Below are 19,535 nucleotides of genomic sequence, written 5' to 3'. Positions count from 1 at the left end.
AGGAAAAGTTCACAAACCAAAACACCTACTTCCGGGTTTGCAGCGTTCTTAATCCAAGTTGTTCATAAACTATGCTATTCTTAAACCAAGGTACCACTATACCAGGCAAGCACACCTGATAAAAGGGTACCACAACCAAAAGAGCTTTTCATTCAATCACTACCCACCTCACCTCAAATAGTGAGGGCACTTGGAGAAGATGGCCTGAGTGTATGGGCAGGCTTATGTTGGGAGGATACAGTCCTCCAGATGCTCTGGTCCTAAGCAGCACAGGGCCTTAAAAGTGAGCAGTCTGAACTGGTGAAATTTATTCATGGTCCTAGACAGCAGCCTAGTGGCCATGTTCTAAACTAACTTTAGAGGCAGTTCCACATTACTGTAATCTAGGCTGGAAGTTACCAGGAGTGCCGATCACTGTAGCCAAGCTTTTCCCCCACGTCCAGAGGGAGTTACAGCAAGTTTACCATCCTTGGTTCATTAAAAAAACAACTACCTGCCTGAACAAAACTGAAACCTATCCCTTTAGAGGAGTGAAACCCTATCCATTAGAGGTTAAACTCTAGATAGATGAAATGCTGACCAAGGACTCTGCTATACAGCTGCAAACAAAACGTCTTAAAAGTGTGTTTTAAGTGCAATATAAAATGTGACACTAGATGGAGATGGCAAGTCTTATGGAAAATTTAATGTATTTTTTAACAACGCTTTAAAAAAAAAGCATTTTCAGGACAGTTTTTATATGTGTATAGATTCCACCCAACACAATTTCCATGTTATTATCATCAATTACTCAACAACAGATGAGTGGCTCCAAAAAGTGCTTGGCAAGATTTGAGAAAACGAAGAATCTACGCTCATTGAGAATTTGAAGACTTTTGTGATGCACTGCTGTAGAATCTGGTGTATGCCAAGGAATACTGAATACTGTATAATTACTTGTGCTTATATAAACTATATCTTATCTCCTGCTGAAAATAAACACATTTTATGAAAATAAAACTTTTAAAAATATATTTCTAAATCCTATGAGAGAGTTTCTTGCTGGAAACAGACTTCTCTTCTTCTCTACTCTATTTCATTTGATCCAGTTAATAAACTGCCAACATTGTATCAGAGTCAGGAAAACTATTGCTTCTTTGCTGCCAGAGCATAGGCCCCAAAATGGACTTTTAGCTCTCTAGTCACAGTTCTGCCTGAATTTCTTTTCCCCTTTATGTGTGTAGACCATTTGAGCTACACAGAAGTAACCAGTTGTCTTGAGGCCTGCAGATAACAATGTGATGTGATGTGCCTTGTCCTGGGAAAGAAGTGTTGAAAGCAGCAAGAAACAGGACAAAAAAGAAAAGGAAGCACATGAACAGCAGAAACACTTGAAGCAATGTTTAAGATGATTTGTTGATATAGCTTCAGGAAGGAAAGGTTTTTCTGGATGTGAAGAAATCTCCTAAGAGACCAAAAGTAGCTTATTTAATTCCTAAATACTACTTTGAAAGATGACAGGACAGTTCATCAGCCTCTTCCTGTTTACATATTGCATACTTTATTAGAGACCGAAGTACCTCTGCACTGTATTTTACAATCACCTTTAAGCAGTAAGCTTTTGTTTCACTAAAAGGCAAAAGACTGCTTTCTAATTTAACATCAAAGCTGCACAGTTGAAAAGCTAATTATGCAGGAAAAAGAATGTGTCAGTTTAGATATGTAATTCTGGTGTAGAGTTGGAACACATTTTAATAAATGAATTTACCAAAATTAAAAATAAATCCACAGGAACAGCACCCCCTCGATCCAACTGATAATCAAAATATTCAGTCACGGTGTCCTCTTACTTACAGGTCATATCCGACAGGGATCCTATGTTACTTTTTATATGTGCCTAAAAGGAGGTCCATAAACTGTGGTGACAATGTTCAAAGGATCTCTGTGCTTCTTCCCCATAAAAAAAATAAGTGCCTAGCTCTCACAATCCAGTAGATAAGCTTACTGAAAAGGAAGTAATGTTAAAGTTTTTGAGACAAGAGATTGTGGGTGGTAGGTGTTTCTAATGATCAAGAGATAGAGATGCTCACTTTCTGCTGCTGACTCTTTCCTAAAGACCTCAACTTTTGCTTAACTAGAAGCACAGCAATATGGTAAGCCCTGACTCACCTTATTCTACCTTTGAAATGTGGCCCTTGGTGTAATGAACTAGAAAACAATTCTTCATTTCCCAATACTTCAAAATGCAAGGTTCCAGTCTTATTTTATCAAAGCCCAATCCTGTTATATCACACAGTTTTGGAACAACAACAAAAGACTAAAATAAAATCCTGCTAATTTATAGAAACTCACCTCTCTGAGCTTTGTCAATTTCTGCATTCTTACTGGTTGAACTTGTATTTGGAGGTCTTTGAAGGCTGACTGTTTAGTCGATATGTTGTTGGGTTTATTGTTAATGGCAAAGTGTCTATCATCTTCAGATGGACATTTAAAAGGTACCTTTTCTATATTACCAGGTTCTGCGTGATCCCACGACACAGCTCGTAATAGAGGAGGATGGGAACCAGGTGTATTAAGTTCTGTTTTACAAGAAACTTTTGAATCCTTCGGTAATGGTGCTACTGATCCCTTTAACTTTGGGTCCATGGTAAATATCCCTGGTCCTTGTAAATGGCCTTGGAAAGGAGAATCATTTTCTTTTGTTTTTTTAGGGATTAGTTTCTGAAGTTTGTTTTCACAGGTGCTTGGGCTGGTATTTAGAGATACTCTGCCAGTGTCATAACCTGAAGTACAGGATCTGGGTAGATTATCCATAGGCTTATGTGGATCAAAGTTTTCCTTTTGTTCTGTCAACTTCTTTGGATTTTCCAAAGCAGTTGTGTGTGTAACTGGTTTTTCCTGAGAAAGTTTTCTTTGATCATTCTCATTTCGATCAGTCAATCCTTTTGTGGCATTCTAAAAATTAAAAATAATCAAAGAAATAGTATAATGAGTTTGTTTACACATAACACTAGGCCAAACTATAGATTAGTGCAAATGTGCAACTATGCAGGTTCCTGGAGAGACTGTGGCCCCTGCACTCCTTTCTTTTGTTCTCCTGCTGCCTCTCTGCTCTGAGCTAAGCCATTGTTTGGTGTAGCATGTTGTTCAATCCTGAGCTCATTGTTTGGCTTACTCCAGACAAACCATTAGCTGCAACCAACTTTTGGTCTTATGTTTGCAGTTTGGCTCAGATGACATGCTAAGCTCACAACAGCAGAAGCAGTAGAAGCTGTTACAAGTCAGAATTGCACAAATAAAAGTCCTTATTCAAGAAACATTTACACTGAGCCAGTGGAAGATTCAGGCCCAAAAGTGATGAGATGGTTTTTAGGAGACAATATGGGGATGCAGTACCGGTTAAGCACATGTTCTCCCATTGATAAAGCCCCCCAACACACACAAACACACACACACAGACACACACACACACACACACACACACAAAAACACATTTTCTTGCCAAGGTAATGTGTTGTTATCCTGATTGATTGCATGCAGTGATCAACAATAGTCAGCATTAGAGCATTCTTACCTGCAGTGGAGGCACTGAACCCAAAGCAGATGCGCATATATCAGAACCTACAATATGAAAAACAGGTGATGAAACTTCCACCACATACTGTAACATGTCATAGTTAGCTCTAAACTCAATGGCCATATGGCTACTACAGGCAGAAAAGAGTGCTATTCCTGTTAACAAAAGTCCTGAACAATTCAACACACCCCTAGCTTATAGGACTTCTGCTATAATCACTACTGCTTCGTAGAACGTGTCAGCCCATATGAGCCTCTCCAGTACTTCAAAAATGTCTAATCAGGTTCTGCTGTGGATTCCTTCTTATGAGAAGACTTACCCATTGCAGCCTAACAGGATTTATATACCATTTAATCATTAAAACCCTATAAGCGGTTTACAAAAATATACATTAAAAATACCAATAAAACCTCTGCTAGGTTTAATAAGCCTAGAGGGTGTGGAGGAGTCAACAGGGCATACAGCATTGTCCACCTTGCCATGGAATTTCCTTCCATGAGAGCTCATACTGTCTCTACCCTGCTGACTTATTATAAGGCACGTAAAATCTAACTGTTTCATATAGGATAGAGTGGACATTGTCTTAAAGGACAGCCAAAAATCTTTTAACAGAACAATACCACCTTAGAAGTGGGAGGTGCCATGGGGCCATATGGCCAGCTCTAAAACCTGTCAGGTTTACACCTGGGGACAAAAAGAAAGACTCTCTTGGTGGGCAGGTGAGTGGGCAGGTGGGTGACGTAGGGCTCTTCACACCCTGATTTTTGGATTCCTAGAAACATCTGTCTGAACACTGTTGGGTGCTGGACTAGATACAGCTTAGATCTCATCAAGCTTCTTCTCATACTTTCATCACATTTTGCTGTAAAACATTCCCTATTTATTTGCCCAGCAAGATTTCTAGCTTACCATTTCAGGGGGATGGGTGGCGGGGAATGTTACGAGATCTTATAATGACCAAACATCTATGGCTGCTCAACTAATATGTATATAATTTGAACATGCAACATTAATTTTACCTGTTGGACTTGGAAGAGTGAAAGAGTTGCTCCGAGAGGCAGCAGGTGAAACATTAGGGCTAAGCGCTGGGGATATAGCTGCATTAAAGTTATACACAACAATGAATAGTTATTCTGAGTGGTTAGTTCTCATTTTCCGGTTTTAAGTAAGAAGACAATTAAATCTGCAGCAGATAATGAGCAGGGCACCATGCCTTTGCTGAGTGATGTCACAGGAGAGTGCTATATGTACAAACACTGAGAGAAGCATGTTGGGGTTGGGTTACTTTGCATGACTTGATGAACATGGGAGTGAAGAATGTCCAAGTACAGCTAACATGAGGAAAAGCTGAGAGACATGTGCATCTTTAAAATCTATGAATGATGTCAAGAATAAGCGAGCAAAAACCTTTCAGCACCTTATATGCCACAATATATATTTGCCTTTATGGTGCCACAGGCCTCTTACATTAAAATGACCTTTGCTAAATTGTTATGGTAAAACACACATTGCACACAGGCTAACACTGGGTTCCATTTGCATAATTTCAAGGTAAAGGTAAGGTAAAGGTAAAGGACCCCTGGATGGTTAAGTCCAGTCAAAGGCGACTATGGGGTTGCGGCACTCATCTCACTTTCAGGTTGAGGGAGCCGGTGTTTGTCCACAGACAGTGCAACGGGACACAGTGACAGAAATCAGAGCACATGGAAACACCGTTTACCTTCCCGCCACAGCGGTACCTATTTATCTACTTGCATTGGCATGCTTTCAAACTGCTAAGTTGGCAGGAGCTGGGACAGAGCAACAGGAGCTCACCCCATTGTGGGGATTCGAACTGCCAACCTTCCAATCAGCAAGTCCAAGAGGCTCAGTGGTGTAGACCACAGCACCACCCGCGTCCCTAATTTCAAGGTAAAAGGTAAAGGTACCCCTGCCCGTACGGGCCAGTCCTGTCCGGAGACACTTCCGGGTCACGTGGCCAGCGTGACGAAGCTGCTCTGACGAGCCTGCACCAGCGCAGCACATGGAAACGCCGTTTACCTTCCCGCTATAAAGCGGTACCTATTTATCTACTTGCACTTAGGAGTGCTTTCGAACTGCTAGGTGGGCAGAAGCTGGGACCGAAAGATGGGAGCTCACCCCGCCGCGGGGATTCAAACCACCGACCATACGATCGGCAAGTCCTAGGCACTGAGGTTTTACCCACAGAGCCAACCGCGTCCCCAGGCGCCACCTGCGTCCCCAGAATTTCAAGGTATGGGATTTTAAAACACGTACCTGTGGGAGACTCTGAAAGGCTGCTTCTTGATTTCCTTCCTCTTCGTGTGAGGAACCTCTCACTAACCCTCTTTGCTTCTTCTAACAATTCGAGATTCTTCTTTTTATCTTCATCAGATATTTTAACATCTGGCAGCTGGTCATTCACTAAGTCAATTACATTACCTCTGTTATCTAAATGGAAAAGTATCCAAATTACCCAGTTGTATCATGTAACAGCATTTGAAGTCTTTCATCTCTTGGTGTGCTATATAGGTCAGACTTTACTCAACATACTGTCATCTAATTACACACTGAGTAAAATGCTGAATTTATGGAAACGCTGTGATGTAGCTGAGCTGTAATGAAACTTGGACTTGCTGCAATGGTGACACAATGGTGCACTATATTCACCACACATGACAATTTTTGTGTTAAATGGTACAGTATATGGAGCTATTGGAGCTTTGCCAAGGAGTAATGCTAACCACAGAAGTGCATATTGGGTGTGAGCAGCTGACCTAAGGCAGAATTCCACATCTGGCAATTGAATCAGACCTACGGTAAGTAGCTTTGCCCTAAACCCTAAACCCCTTGAACCCTTGATAGATAAAATGCAGGATTGCACTGATCCATGTGGTGCTCACTAGGATATCAGAAGCCTGAGGATTTTATTTTATTTTATTTTGCATTTCTCCCTTCTCCCCCTCCACCAAATCCTGTACAGAGTTTACATATCTTAAATCAAGCGTATAAACAAGTTTACATACCATTGCAATGTTGCATATTGAATGATGGTACAGTCATTAAAATCTCTACAGGGCAGATAGGCAAGTCCACATTTTCATCAAGCAATACTCAAAGTTTTGCCAACGTACGTGTGTGTGTGTGTGTGTGTGTGTGTGTGTGTTTCTTACCCACAGATGTCAGTGAGCTAGCTGATGTCCTAGCATTTCTGTGAGAATGCCGCAGATGAGGACTAACAGGTCTGGAGGGAGAAAGAAAAGGGGGCGGAATGAGCTTTATTAAAACTAAAGTAGCATTATATAAATCAGTTTATAAAAGTATTAAAACTAAATACACACACATTTAAAATGAAAACACAACACATTAAATTCACAAACTAGTTTGGGCTTTAGCAAATGTGAATTTGGAAAGGCACACTTGCCAAGTCAGCATCCTACACTGCACCTACTCTGCACTGAAATAGCTCCTTTGGGACTTCCCATAGAGTTATGAGAGAAGTGCTTCCTGTATGGGAGTTGGACAAAAACCAGCAAAATAGGATCAATTTTCACATCATGTGTAAACCCCAATAAATCTTCTCTCATCTTGAATATGCAATTTTTTCATTAAATTCACCTCAGCTTTATTTTGTGTGAACAAAAATGATGTTGCCATAATTGTTCCAGAAAATTCAGCTACATTTAATTAGTAAGAATAACTTCTGTTGTGTTAAATGTTTCCCATGCCATGCTAAGAACAAGATGGGAGCCAGATACTGCAGCCATGTACTGACTGTTGACATCTCCATTCCAAGCTGAGATTTTGTGACTAGCGTCTAGCTGATACATTTATATGAGCTGAGCTACCTCTGTCAGTAGGTCAGAATGGTTGAAAGTGGGGAAGGTGTGCCAGCCTACAATGAATGTTCAGGAATTAACCCAATGGCTACATTGCTACAATAAAAATAGTGCTTGAAGTATACTTCTCAAAGTTGTCCTCCCATTACTCATTTAGGATCATTCTATGTAACTCAAATGTACAAGATAAGATAAACTAGAATGATAATTGGGCACATTCCAACCCCCCCCCCCAAAGACTTCTGGTTTGTTGTTTCTCTTTTAATTAGCAGTTCACTGAAATTTCCCATCATCTTTAAACAGCAGTAAGTCCTAATACACCTAACTCCCCCCCCCAACTTGAAATCAAGTGTTAGAAAATTATTTTATTTATTGTCAGCAATTTGGTCTCTGGCAATTCATTGGCAGTCGTTTTCTGTCTTCATCTAGGTAAGTAAGCAAAACTATGCAAGCAAGCAAACAAAAGGAGGAAAAAAGAGAAAGAGGAACACAACAGGGAAGGGGAAGGGGAAGAGAAGGGAAGTGGTAGCTGTATTGTAACTGGGCAAGCAGCCAGGTAAGACAGCTGTTCCTTTGGGGCAATGTAGTCGTCAAAAGGTTTCAATGCTGAAATATTTATTTCAAAGATTGCGTAAGTTTCAATCCTCTAACCAAAGATTGCAGGATTTAGCCCACATGCATGAGAACACCCATGTATTCCTACTTTAAATCCATAAATAAATAAATAAATATAATAATAATAATAATAATAATAATAATAATAATAATAATAATAATATATTGTTTATACCCCGCCCATCTGGCTAGGTTTCCCCAGCTACTCTGAGCGACTCCCAACAGAATATTAAAAACATGATAAAACATCAAACGTTAAAAATTTCCTTAAACAGGGCTGTCTTTAGATGTCTTCTAAAAGTTAAATTGTGTTATTCTTGAAATCCCTCTATATTTACTTTGTTTCATGCACCTCACCCTACAAAGTAGCTCATGAAGGGGATAAGTCGGCATGCTCTGGTGGTTGTTTTTTTTGAAAAAAGCTTTGCTTGTTACATGTATCCTGAGCAACAGTCCTGTTTCCAATTATTCAAATCTAGACTTCATTACAAAAGAGATTTACACAAATGTCCACATGAGATTGGACCCAACAGTATAATTTTCTAGAGGAATGAACTTTCAGATCTATCCTTACAAGCTGTGTATATGTTAGAATGCTACAAAATTATAGAGGCAAGAGGCAAACAAACCAACCAAGCATATAGAAAGGCCAAATCAGTTTATAGCAAATGATGCAGAGAAGGCATTCTTGATGTATAGAGCTCAGCATGTAGCGCCATAAAAATCATTGGCCATGCTTTCCAGCACTGATGGGAGTTGGAGTCTAACAACGTATGAGGATTGTGCAGGTTCCTCATTTACCTATGGCAGAGTAGAAAACAAATTGTGTGTGCTTATTTACCTGAAAGCTGTATTACCTGAAAGCTAGATTTTTTTCTCTTTCTGTATCTGGTGTGACTATGTTTTCTGGAAGAACGATAGAAGGTGTGTTGCATGTTGCAGCTTCAACAGGGGACTCCTGAATGGTTTGTGACAAAAAAATAAAATTAAAATTTAACTTGGAATATACAAATATACCATAGGATAATTGCAATGGAATAAACATGACATTTTTACATGAAATTCTAGGCCTAATTTATTCACAGGCTCTGCATAATTCAAGTCCTATGCTCTAATGCAGACCCCACCTAATTCCAGGAGCAACTAATACACAATTCTTGATGAATTAGCATTTGTGAACAACTTTATAAAGAACCCAGATGTTTCAAATCCATTTTAAAACAACTGAGGACTAGCTGCCATATTGGACAAGTGAGATTAATAATACCAATAATACTACTACTAATATGAAGTAATAATAGACCTGTGTGTGTGTGTGTGTGTGTGTGTGTGTGTGTGTGTATAAAATGCCTTCCCAGGTAACAAAATTTTTCTTTAAATTTCTCATGAACAGCTCAGTGTATTTGGCCACCTGGAAGCAAGTCCTACATTCTACACAGCAATTAGTTAATTCCACTCTTTTTAAAAAAAAGCATGGCTTTCTTTGCTTTGCCTCCTGTGCAAGGGGGGTGTGTGTGTGTTGTTTGAAAAATCTTTATTTAATTTTGTTCTTGTTGAGGTATTATGGCATGCACATGTTTCATGAGAGCTTTTTCCATGTACATCCAGTGATTTCTCCCCAATATCAAGGTGTGGCCAACCATTCTAGCTCACATTTGTTCTTCACCTTCTAGAGTCACAAACAGCCATGGCATCCTCTGCCTGCTCCTGTGGAATGGGGGGACTGGCAGGGTCAATCTGAATGTTTACCTTTTTATAATACTACCTAGGACATATAATGGCTTTTTCTAGATAGTAATACATAATGCTGTGGGGAAACAGGAAACCCTTAGATGTTGCTAACTAAACGAACTTTCAAATAAGCAGCAGCCAGCAGCTGAAAAAGAGACTAGTGTCCAGGCTCTCACAGCATTAGTTTCTTATAGTGAACAATTACCGTTGTTCTGTACCTGACTTTAAAGTGAAGGCACACAACTGCATGCAAGATGGAGCAAAATCAAAATCTCTTTGACCTATACTGTACGCCTTCCATTAGACTGATCACTAGAACTCACACACGTGGGCTGTTTATCTTAAATCAGGAAACTAGCCCTCAGCACAAATGTGTAATGGTGTCAGAATGCATGACAAATAACTGCACAGTTCACTGCTGACAACATTTTCCTAGGATGTTGAAAGGAAAAGCAGCGGATGTTTTTATCCAAAGAGTAGAATACTGTGTCCTAGGTTTAAAAGACAATGATAAAAGTAAAACTGAATGTGCCAGATATACATTGGCTTTAAAGTTTTCAACACATCTCAAGAGAACATGATGATCTGTTTTGTGTTGTTATTTTTTTAAAACAGGGCAGTTGATAACATAAATCCTAAAGAAGCAGGCTTGAAAATCATTATGCTTGTTGATTCAGTACTGCATATTAGCATAAGGTCCCTCTTTTACACATTTTATGCATGTCATCCAAATGATGTGCAAAACATCAAAAATATTTTTGAGGGGAGATTAGAAGGTCAGGAAGTTCTCTGTGAAATCATCAACTGTGTTGACATAGTTGTCTCTGTGTGTGCAATGTGGAGTGTCACATGCTGTTAATATTACCAGAAAGCATGGGTTATCTTACTGCTAATGCCAAATAGGGCTAAATCTTTTTCTTAAAAAAAAAGCAAAAGAAAAAAAAAAGCAAACATTGCTCAGTCCAACTTTGGTAGCAACTACTACCATTTCTTTTTCACCCCAGCTAGGATGCCATTCATACATTGTCTCAAGCAGCACTAATTGTTCAGGGACTACTTCCAGGGCTGGCCATATAATATGGATAAATATGGGGGGGGGATACAGCAGTCAAAGCTATTCCAATGTATTTTATAATAGGATTAGTTTTAGAGCCAACATTGGCTAAAAAGTCATGCAGAACAAATTGCAGAGCATCCTAAACTATAACGTCATAACAGCCCATTCTGCTAGGAAATGGCAGCAGCCCTGAGTACAAACTAGAAAAAGTGAAATACATAATCATGGTCCAGCCCCACAAATAAGAATATTCAGACAAGAACAATAGTCTTAAGAACCAGAATAAAGATCAATGAGTGGTGATGTAACACCATATGACACTACATCAATTCCCATTTTTCATCAGTGTTAAATTACATTGCAATGTTAGGATAAATATGCTAAACAGTGTGGGATGTGGTCATAATCTTGCCATAAATATCGCAAGAACTGCTGCCAATGTCTCGTTCTTCCTTCTGTACCATCTAGTAGAACTTACCTTGGCTTCTGACAACATTCCATTCTTTTCCCCTACTTGCTATTAAAAAAATCGGGTAGTGATGAGAAAGCATAGAATATTGTGATGTCACAGAGGGGGGAAACAAGACTAAATTACATGCCAAAGCATATTTTCATCAAACTCAAGGCACAAATTATAGTAAAAAAATAATAATTGATAGCTAATGTAAAACAGTCAGAAGTCACTGAGGATAGCATATTTATAAATGTTGCTTACTTTGATTGGAGAAGGCAAAATGGGGTTCTGTGTCTCTGTTGGCTGTCCCTCATCTTCAGGTAGGGTTGGCATAATGAGAGGTGAAAGACACGCTGGATTGCAGTGCTGACTAAAGAGGCTATGCACTGATGGGAATGTCTGTTTCGAGTTAACCTCTGAAGATAAGCACCGTGGGGCCTTGTGATCCCAAGGCTATAGCAGATGCCAAAAATACAAATTAAACCCATTTAAAGTCCAGGCTGAGATCACTTTATAACAACAAGCAGCAATAAAGTTTAAAGTAACAACTTATGCTTCTCCTTGTGTTTTATTAACTTGGGGTTTTGAAAGGTCTAATGTAACATAGTAAGGACATTAAGATAAACCTTTTCAACATTCCTTGTATTATTGCATGGAAGGCTTCGTTTGCAAGCTTTAAAGTGCTCTCATTTCCAATTAAGATAGACCTCCTTGTCAGTCCTTCATAAAACTCTAGGCAAAGTCAAGGAATGATTGTGTTGCAATCATAGTACTAAAAATGACTTTTTTTGTAAATAACATACATTTGACATAGATATTGCTCAGTGCACAAAAATGTTTTTCACACATGCATTTCAGTGATGAGATTATTGTGGACTTGTCATTTTTCTGACACACTTTCAATCTTTTTGACTGGCTTGGAAAGAAGTGGTGCCTACTGTCTGGAACAGAAACCAAAATTTGCATAGCATTGATTGGCTGACTTTTGTGCCAATCACTAATACCATCACCAACCATAGAAGGCCATTGTGCAGGCATAGCAATCTGGCCAAGCCCTCTGCCTTGGTAGGTAGTACACATTACATGATCTATGTCCACTCCCTTCAACTTCTACCAGTTGGATTTGGACTGTTGCTCAAAGTTCATACCCATTAATTCAGAATTTGAGAAGCTATGGGCCTCCAAATGTTGCTGGAGTACAACATTATCTCCAGCCATTGGCAAAGCAGGTAGGAGTTGGGGTCCAACAGCATCTGCAAGGCCACAGACTCCCCAACTTTGCTTTAAATTATGCTCCAGTCTTTTAATCTGGCATTTAAAGGAATTAGAATCCAAAAGGAATATTGGTTTATTTGCAGACAATATTGTGATTTATCTGGAGAAGCAGCTGAAGAATAACAGAGTTTTACAGCAGTACAAGGAGAGTGCAGGTTTCAAAATAAACATAGAGAAAAGCCAATTGCTTATATGGCCAAACAGTGAAAACAGGAAGTCAAAGATCACAAGTAAGGTTGGAGATGGAAAGTGTTGGTTTTGTAAAGCCATAAAGGGATATATATTTTTTGTTATGGGGGTGCACTAATGCAAAGCAGTTTGGGAACTGCGTTGTTGAAATTATAAGGGAAAGTTGACAAGCTGAGTTACTGTTAGAACAACTAATCCTCTAATTAAATTCTGTAAAAAGTCAGCCTCTAATTTCATATAAGATCCAGATTTTACAGGTTTTGACCACTGCAAAGCTGCTCCATGTCAAAGCAAAGAAAGCAGGATACCATCATAAAAATATGAGAGCAATTGAGCTTGATTAAAATTTTCAACAATGTTAAAAATGGAATTAATTATCAGGAAGAATTAAACAAATGGAGTCAGTTAACAGCTTTGGTAAAAAGAGAATTTGATATTTCAGGTGCTGGCATGAACTTTGTTGTTGTTTAGTTGTTTAGTTGTTTAGTCGTGTCCGACTCTTTGTGACCCCATGGACCAGAGCACACCAGGCACTCCTGTCTTCCACTGCCTCCCGCAGTTTGGTCAAATGGCATGAACTACTACATGTTATTAAAATATATATTTAGTTTAGGAAAAAATAGCTATGAATGGAAAATACAATGAAAGTGTTGGCATTTGAAATGTGAGATTTATTTATTCCATTTTAACAATGATATTTTTTACCTTTTTTACTATTGTATATATTTCATGTTAATAAAGTTTGTTTAATGCATTCAAATATTTTTTTAAAAATAAAATTAAGCTCCAATCTAAAGTGAATATGGGGCCTTTGCCCCCTGGTTTTCATAGCTCAGCTTTGTGTACACGATTACAGAGAAAGCTCCTAGGACCTGCTTCAGACAGTGACTTTCTTTGGAAAGACAATATGCCCTTTTTCTGATGCAAATGAAGGACTGATTGCAAATACTACAGTCAATGACGAGCCACCCTGGTGAATAATGTCCTAGAACAGGGGTCTGCAACCCGCGGCTCCGGAGCCGCATGTGGCTCTTTGACACCTTTGCCGTGGCTCCGGGGCGGATACTAGCGAGGGGAGGAGGCGCATTGTGCGCCCCGACACTCCCCACTGTGGTGGGCGCTGTACTGGCTGTGACGTCGCATGGGGGCGGTGCGTGCGTTAGTCACGCACCGTCCCAACGTCACCTTCCCAGTTTTGCGGTTCCCAGGTTTTTTTCCTTTGGAAACGGGTCCAAGTGGCTCTTTTTGTCTTAAAGGTTGCAGACCCCTGTCCTAGAAGTACCTCTTCCCATATGATCAACTACCTAAAAAGACCCTAAACATCTCAGGACCAGGATACCACAAGGGCGACTTTTTCCCATCCAAACCTAGATATTAGGATTCTTGTTAATTGCCCTTTCCTTGGTCTCTGTGCTGTTTGAGGTGGGGGCAGAACACACCAGAAGAGGGTCTTTTAATGTTGTGGTGCCCAAATTTTCAAACTTGCTCCCTGGAGAAGTTTGCTTGGTGCTGCCACATACATTTTCAAGTCCAGGTGAGAACTTCCTTAAAATCCTTCTCCTTGGTTTATTAGATTGATGGGAGTCTCTGGCTTTTAAAATGCTCTTCTGTTGGAATAACCTATTTCAGTATTGTATTACTCTTTAAAGCATTTAATTTTGTTATAAACCACTTTGGTTTTTGGTGCACTGGAAAGCGGAATATAAACACTTTAAACAAGCAAAACAAAATGCTGAAAGCCATGAGCTCTGTTCAGTAGTACTGGTAGTTTGTGGATCCATCATGGGTGATTGGTTTGTTTGTTTGTTTGTTTGTTTGTCTTGATCCTTTCTATTTCTGTTCCCCTCTCTAGAAACCAAAATGAAACTAATTTTTGAGAAACATGCAGTGTTTTGTGGTTTCTATGGTAGAATTAAGAACTTCCTGACAGAGAGCCTGGGATACCATCTCAGTGTCACAGAGCCTGGGATTTCATCTTTTTCCCACTGAAATCAACCCAGAAGTCGTACCTAGAAAACAACCACATGACTTTAAAAAGTTCTAAGTGCATCTTTGTTCTGTTGCATCCCTCCCCAAACAAATCTTTTTAAAAAGCAGTAATTCTGGGCACTATAGCTATGTCTATGAGCTATTCTAAATAGAAAAATCAAACGTTGACAGTTTTTGGTTTTTTTTAGCCAGGCATAGGCAAACTCAGCCCTCCAGATGTTTTGAGACTACAACTCCCATCATTCCTAGGAAACAGGACCAGTGGTCAGGGATGATGGGAACTGTAGTCTCAAAAACATCTGGAGGGCTGAGTTTTCCTATGCCTGTTTTAAGCCCTATTACTACACACTCTGCATTCCTTGTTCCAGGAAATATTTAGAGACAATATTCCACGCAAATGTTTATTCTTCTCCATTACGTTTTAGAAGTAGGTTTTAGAAATGGAATCACAGAATCATGAAAGGCGCCTTTTAGGCAGCCTGGTCCAACACTGTGCTTAATGCAGGATCTGCAGCGCCTGATGAAACTACAGCATCCCTGACACAGATGGATGTCCAGGTGCTTAAATGCCTGAAGCAGTAAAGGAGAGCCCACCCATCTTCCTAGGCAGTCTGTTCCACTGCGGAAGAGATCTTAACATTAGGAATGTTTTCCTAATATTTAGCTTGGCCTTCTGCAGTTTGATGTACTCTAGGAGTTTTGGACTACAACCTCTCATTACCACTAACCATCCAGCATGGGCAATGGTCAGGGTTAGTGGTAGTTGTAGTCCAAAACCAGGAGCACCAGATTGGGAAAGGCTGATTTAGGTGAAACTCGATTCCCTCCCATTTCCACCTTGTTCGTGCTTTTGGATTTCACGTAGTAGATGAAGGGAAGAGATTTCTCTCTCCCTGAGACCCTGAAGGGATGTTTATTTATTTACCTGTTTATTTATCAAAATCTATAAACCACTTACTTGTAAGAAAATATTTAAGTAAAGTAAAACACAGACATTCTTGATGAAAAACAGCTAAACCAAGTATTTAAAAGAATTTAAAAGATGATTAAAATCAAGAGAGATAAAACACATGCAACTTCTACATGTACTGAAATGTGATGTCCTAGGTGCTAGTCAATCAGTTCTGGGCAAGCTCACAGAACTAGTTTTACAGAAAAAACTGTTCATTTCTCACAAACCGCATTTCTGAGAGTATACTGGTTTTCTAATTCCAAAGCTTTATTGGAAGTTCTGCTTAGAATTTGCCTATTTGTGCAAGACTTACAAAAGCCAATGAATGGATTAGAAGTTTGAGAAACTTGCCCTCAGTTCAACTTTATTCTTCATCTTTTGTAATTCTAAATTCATTTCAGTGTGCCCTTTTAACTTTTCAATTTGTTCTACATGAAGTGTGTTTTTATAATAATATTCTTCTACTTAAAGGGCAAGCTTTTTATGGAAGTATGTCCCTGTCAATGATGATAAGAGTTTCCCAGGAATAAAACTTTATAACTATATAGGTCTCCTAGGAATCAATTTTTCCCCCTTTCCCAATCATTTCCTGAAAACTTCCCCCACCCCAAAGATTATTAACTGTACACTGTACAGATGGCACGAGTACTATAATGTTAGGAGAAATGGTGTTCAAACAAAACAGCATTATAGTGATTACCACATCTGAGGTCTTCAGCATGAAAATTAAACTGGAATCTTTCCTCCCTTTGCAGAACCTGTTTTCCCATCTGCTCCCTCTTTTCCCTAAACATTTTTTAAAAATAATTCATTCTATTTAGGAAGACATAAAACAAAACACAAACTGGGAAGCCAATAACCCTATACAATATAAAGTGAAATGTAAACTGAAAATTTGACATTCATTTTGCTAATTTTGACCCAGTTCTCCAATCTGTTAAGGTCATATTGAACGTGAATTTTGTGTTTAGCTACCTGTCCCAGTTTGGTGTTAACTGAAAATTCCTACATCCAAGTCTTTTATAAAGATGTTGAACAACAACAGGCCCAGGACAGAATCCTGCGGCACCTTACATATCACCCAACAGTTACCTCATCCAGCACACATTTTACCAGTCTCTCTGTAAGAATATAATGGGGGACATTGTCAAAAGCCTTACTGAGATCAAGATACACTATGTCCACAACATTCCCTAATCCACCAAGCTTGTAACTCTATCAAAAAAAAATGAGATTTGTCTGGCACAACTTTTTTTTTAAAATAAACAAGAGTTTTAATAATCAGTTTAGTAATCCTTCTCTAAGTGCTCACAAGCCAAATGTTTAATTATCTGTTCTAGGACCTTTCCTGGTATTGCATCAAGGTGACTATTCGGTAGTTACCTAGGTCTTCTTTTTCCTCTTTTTGAAGATGGGGACAACATGTGCCCAGTCTGCAGGAACCTCACCTGTTCTCCAAGAATTCTCAAAGATAATAGACAGATGCTCTGAGTTTACATCTGCTGTTCCTTTAGTACCATTGGATGCAGCTCATCAGGCCCTGGAGATTTGAATTCATTTAAAGTTGCTAGGGGTTCCTGTACTACCTCTTCTCCTATTCTGGGCTGCAGTCCCTCCTTGCCTCGTTTATTCTGTTATCACCACTTTGGGTACTGCTTTCCTCTTGGGTGAAGACAGAAAAAATTAGGTGTTTGAGCAGCAGAGGCAGAGCTAGTCCAGGGGGTGCTGCAAACGGCGCGTGTCCCAGGGAGTGGTGCACCGATGTCAACCCTCCCCCCCAGGGATGACACCCGAGGCGGACCGCCCCCACCTTTCTCCACCGCTGTTGAGCAGTTCTGCCATCTCTCTGCCACCCAACAGCATTTCTCCATCTTGTCTATGCAGAGGACCTGCTACTTGCTTGCTCCTTCTTTTATTTCAAATATAGCTGAAGAAGCCTTTTTAAAATTTATTTTTAACCTCTGTTGAACCTCTGTTGAAATCCTGAGCTCATCCTGAGCTCTGGCCCACCTGACTTTCTCCCTGCAACTGTTGGCTACTCGTGTATACTCTTCCTTTGTGATTTCCCCTTTCTTCTATTTCTTGGGTCACATCTGAAGGAATTCCCCTCCTGCTTCTAAAGACCTTACAAAATCACACTGAACAAGCAATTTCCAGCCTCATAACAACATCAAATAGTAATTGTTTTGTAAACCCTCTAACACTGTTATTCTAGGCTAATTTGGATGCATAGGACAAATCTAATTAATCAGATGTTTATCTTATGACTGTCCTGGGAGAGGGGGTTCTGAGGAAAACAGAATCTGGTCCATCTCACTCCCCCTACCCCAATTTGGTACTGTGCACAGTTGTAATTGACACTAGAGTGAAGAAGGAAACCCAGTGGGAATTAACTGGGCATACAATCCAAGGAGTGACACATTCTCCCTTTCGTGAAGCAGATTTTAACATTAAGCATTTCATAAACTGTAGAACATTAGTTCAGCATGCGTATGTTGTACATTAATCAGAAAAGAAAACCCCCAGGCCACTACATTCTGCTATTCTAATATTATGCAATACAATATAAATAGGTTTTGTTTAGTTCTTGCATGTTTCATAATATCTTTGCTTAAAATAGAAAGACAGAGGATTAATCCTCACCCCAAGGCTCAGACCTCATCACGGGATACAAGGAAGTTTGTGTATCACCGAGCAATTTTAGAGAATACAATATCCAGGAAGTGATGTTCTAAGAGTTCTATTCCATAAAAGGAAAAAGTATTTAGAAATGGTTGGCCTTCTTCTTGCAGCTCATTAGACCACAGTAGGGAAAGTCGAACACAAATAATCAGTAAACTTACCCTCTGAGTCACAGCTGAATACCTTGGCAAAGACTGAGACTGAAGGTGCTTCACTCCATCTTCAGTGCTGGCCTGACTGTTGACCTCAACTGCTCTGCTCAGCCACAGCAAGCGTAAAAAGGGAAGCACAAACACAAGAAGCTTAAAAATCATTTCCCGAGTATCCTGGCACTTCCATGTTTTCCTTGGGCATGGCACAGGGTTCTCACTACTTCCTCCAGCGACACAGATTTAAAGATAGCTTTAAACCAGAGACAGGAAACCTGTGGTGCTCCATATGTTGTTGGACTATGACTCTCATCCCTGTGCTGCCAAGGGCAGAGCCAGCTGCATTATATGGGGTGAGAGTGGACCCGAGTCAAGACTGCTGCACTCAGGTCTGCTCCCAAGCCCCGCCCCCAGGTCGCCACAGATTGGTGCAAATGTAAAGTGGGTGTGGTGGGAACTCATGATGCTCCACAACTGGCCTGGGGGAGAAGCCACGATGGCATTGCTCGGGGGTGTGTGGAGCTGGCACAATGAGTCACAACCGCGGCCCACCCTGAAGTGGGTAAGCAGCCACTCTCATCACTCACACCAATGCCATACATTTAAAGCACACTGCTTCCCCCTAAGCATCCATGGAACTGTAGTTTACCTCACAGAACTACAATTCCCAGCACCCTTGACAAACTACAGTTCGTAGGATTCGGGGGGGGGGGAGCCATATGTTTTGAATATATGGTATGGATGTGACCAGTCTTCCCTAACCACTGGTCATGCTGACTGGGAGTGATGGAAATCGGAGTCACATCTCTTAGACCCCTTGCAGTGGGAATGGATTCACCACCTGGACAAAATAATAACATGGGGGCCCATCCCACACTGGGGAAACGCGATGACGAAAAAAAGCACCCTCTATGTGAAAAAAAATCTGTGCCACGTGCAATAAGCAGGTAAGAATCGGGTATGTGTTTCACAAAAGCTTGAGAATTCATAACTGAACAATGGTTCAACACAGGGAAGATTTGGCTCTCCAGATATTGCTGAACTATA

General features: G+C 40.0%; 1 protein-coding gene across 4 annotated transcripts in view; it reads right to left on the bottom strand.

The window, feature by feature from the left end:
- Positions 1–19,535, bottom strand: part of IRAG1 (inositol 1,4,5-triphosphate receptor associated 1) — a 91,455-nt gene that overhangs the window by 20,950 nt on the left and 50,970 nt on the right. For all 4 annotated transcript variants that reach the window (XM_083476444.1, XM_083476441.1, XM_083476442.1 and 1 more), the window contains exons 17-24: positions 18,501–18,594; positions 11,514–11,705; positions 8,868–8,968; positions 6,730–6,800; positions 5,834–6,007; positions 4,576–4,653; positions 3,554–3,600; positions 2,332–2,934 (exon numbers count right to left, since the gene is read on the bottom strand). In XM_083476444.1, coding sequence (XP_083332570.1) covers positions 2,332–2,934; positions 3,554–3,600; positions 4,576–4,653; positions 5,834–6,007; positions 6,730–6,800; positions 8,868–8,968; positions 11,514–11,705; positions 18,501–18,594 — 1,360 coding nt within the window. The remainder of the gene's footprint in view (positions 1–2,331; positions 2,935–3,553; positions 3,601–4,575; positions 4,654–5,833; positions 6,008–6,729; positions 6,801–8,867; positions 8,969–11,513; positions 11,706–18,500; positions 18,595–19,535) is intronic.

This window comes from Podarcis liolepis (genome assembly GCF_965112155.1).
Source record: "Podarcis liolepis genome assembly, chromosome: 1".
Classification (NCBI taxonomy): Eukaryota; Metazoa; Chordata; class Lepidosauria; order Squamata; family Lacertidae; genus Podarcis; species Podarcis liolepis.
The sequence above is the reverse complement of the archived record's forward strand: the minus strand, read 5'-3'. Positions and strand labels throughout refer to the sequence as shown.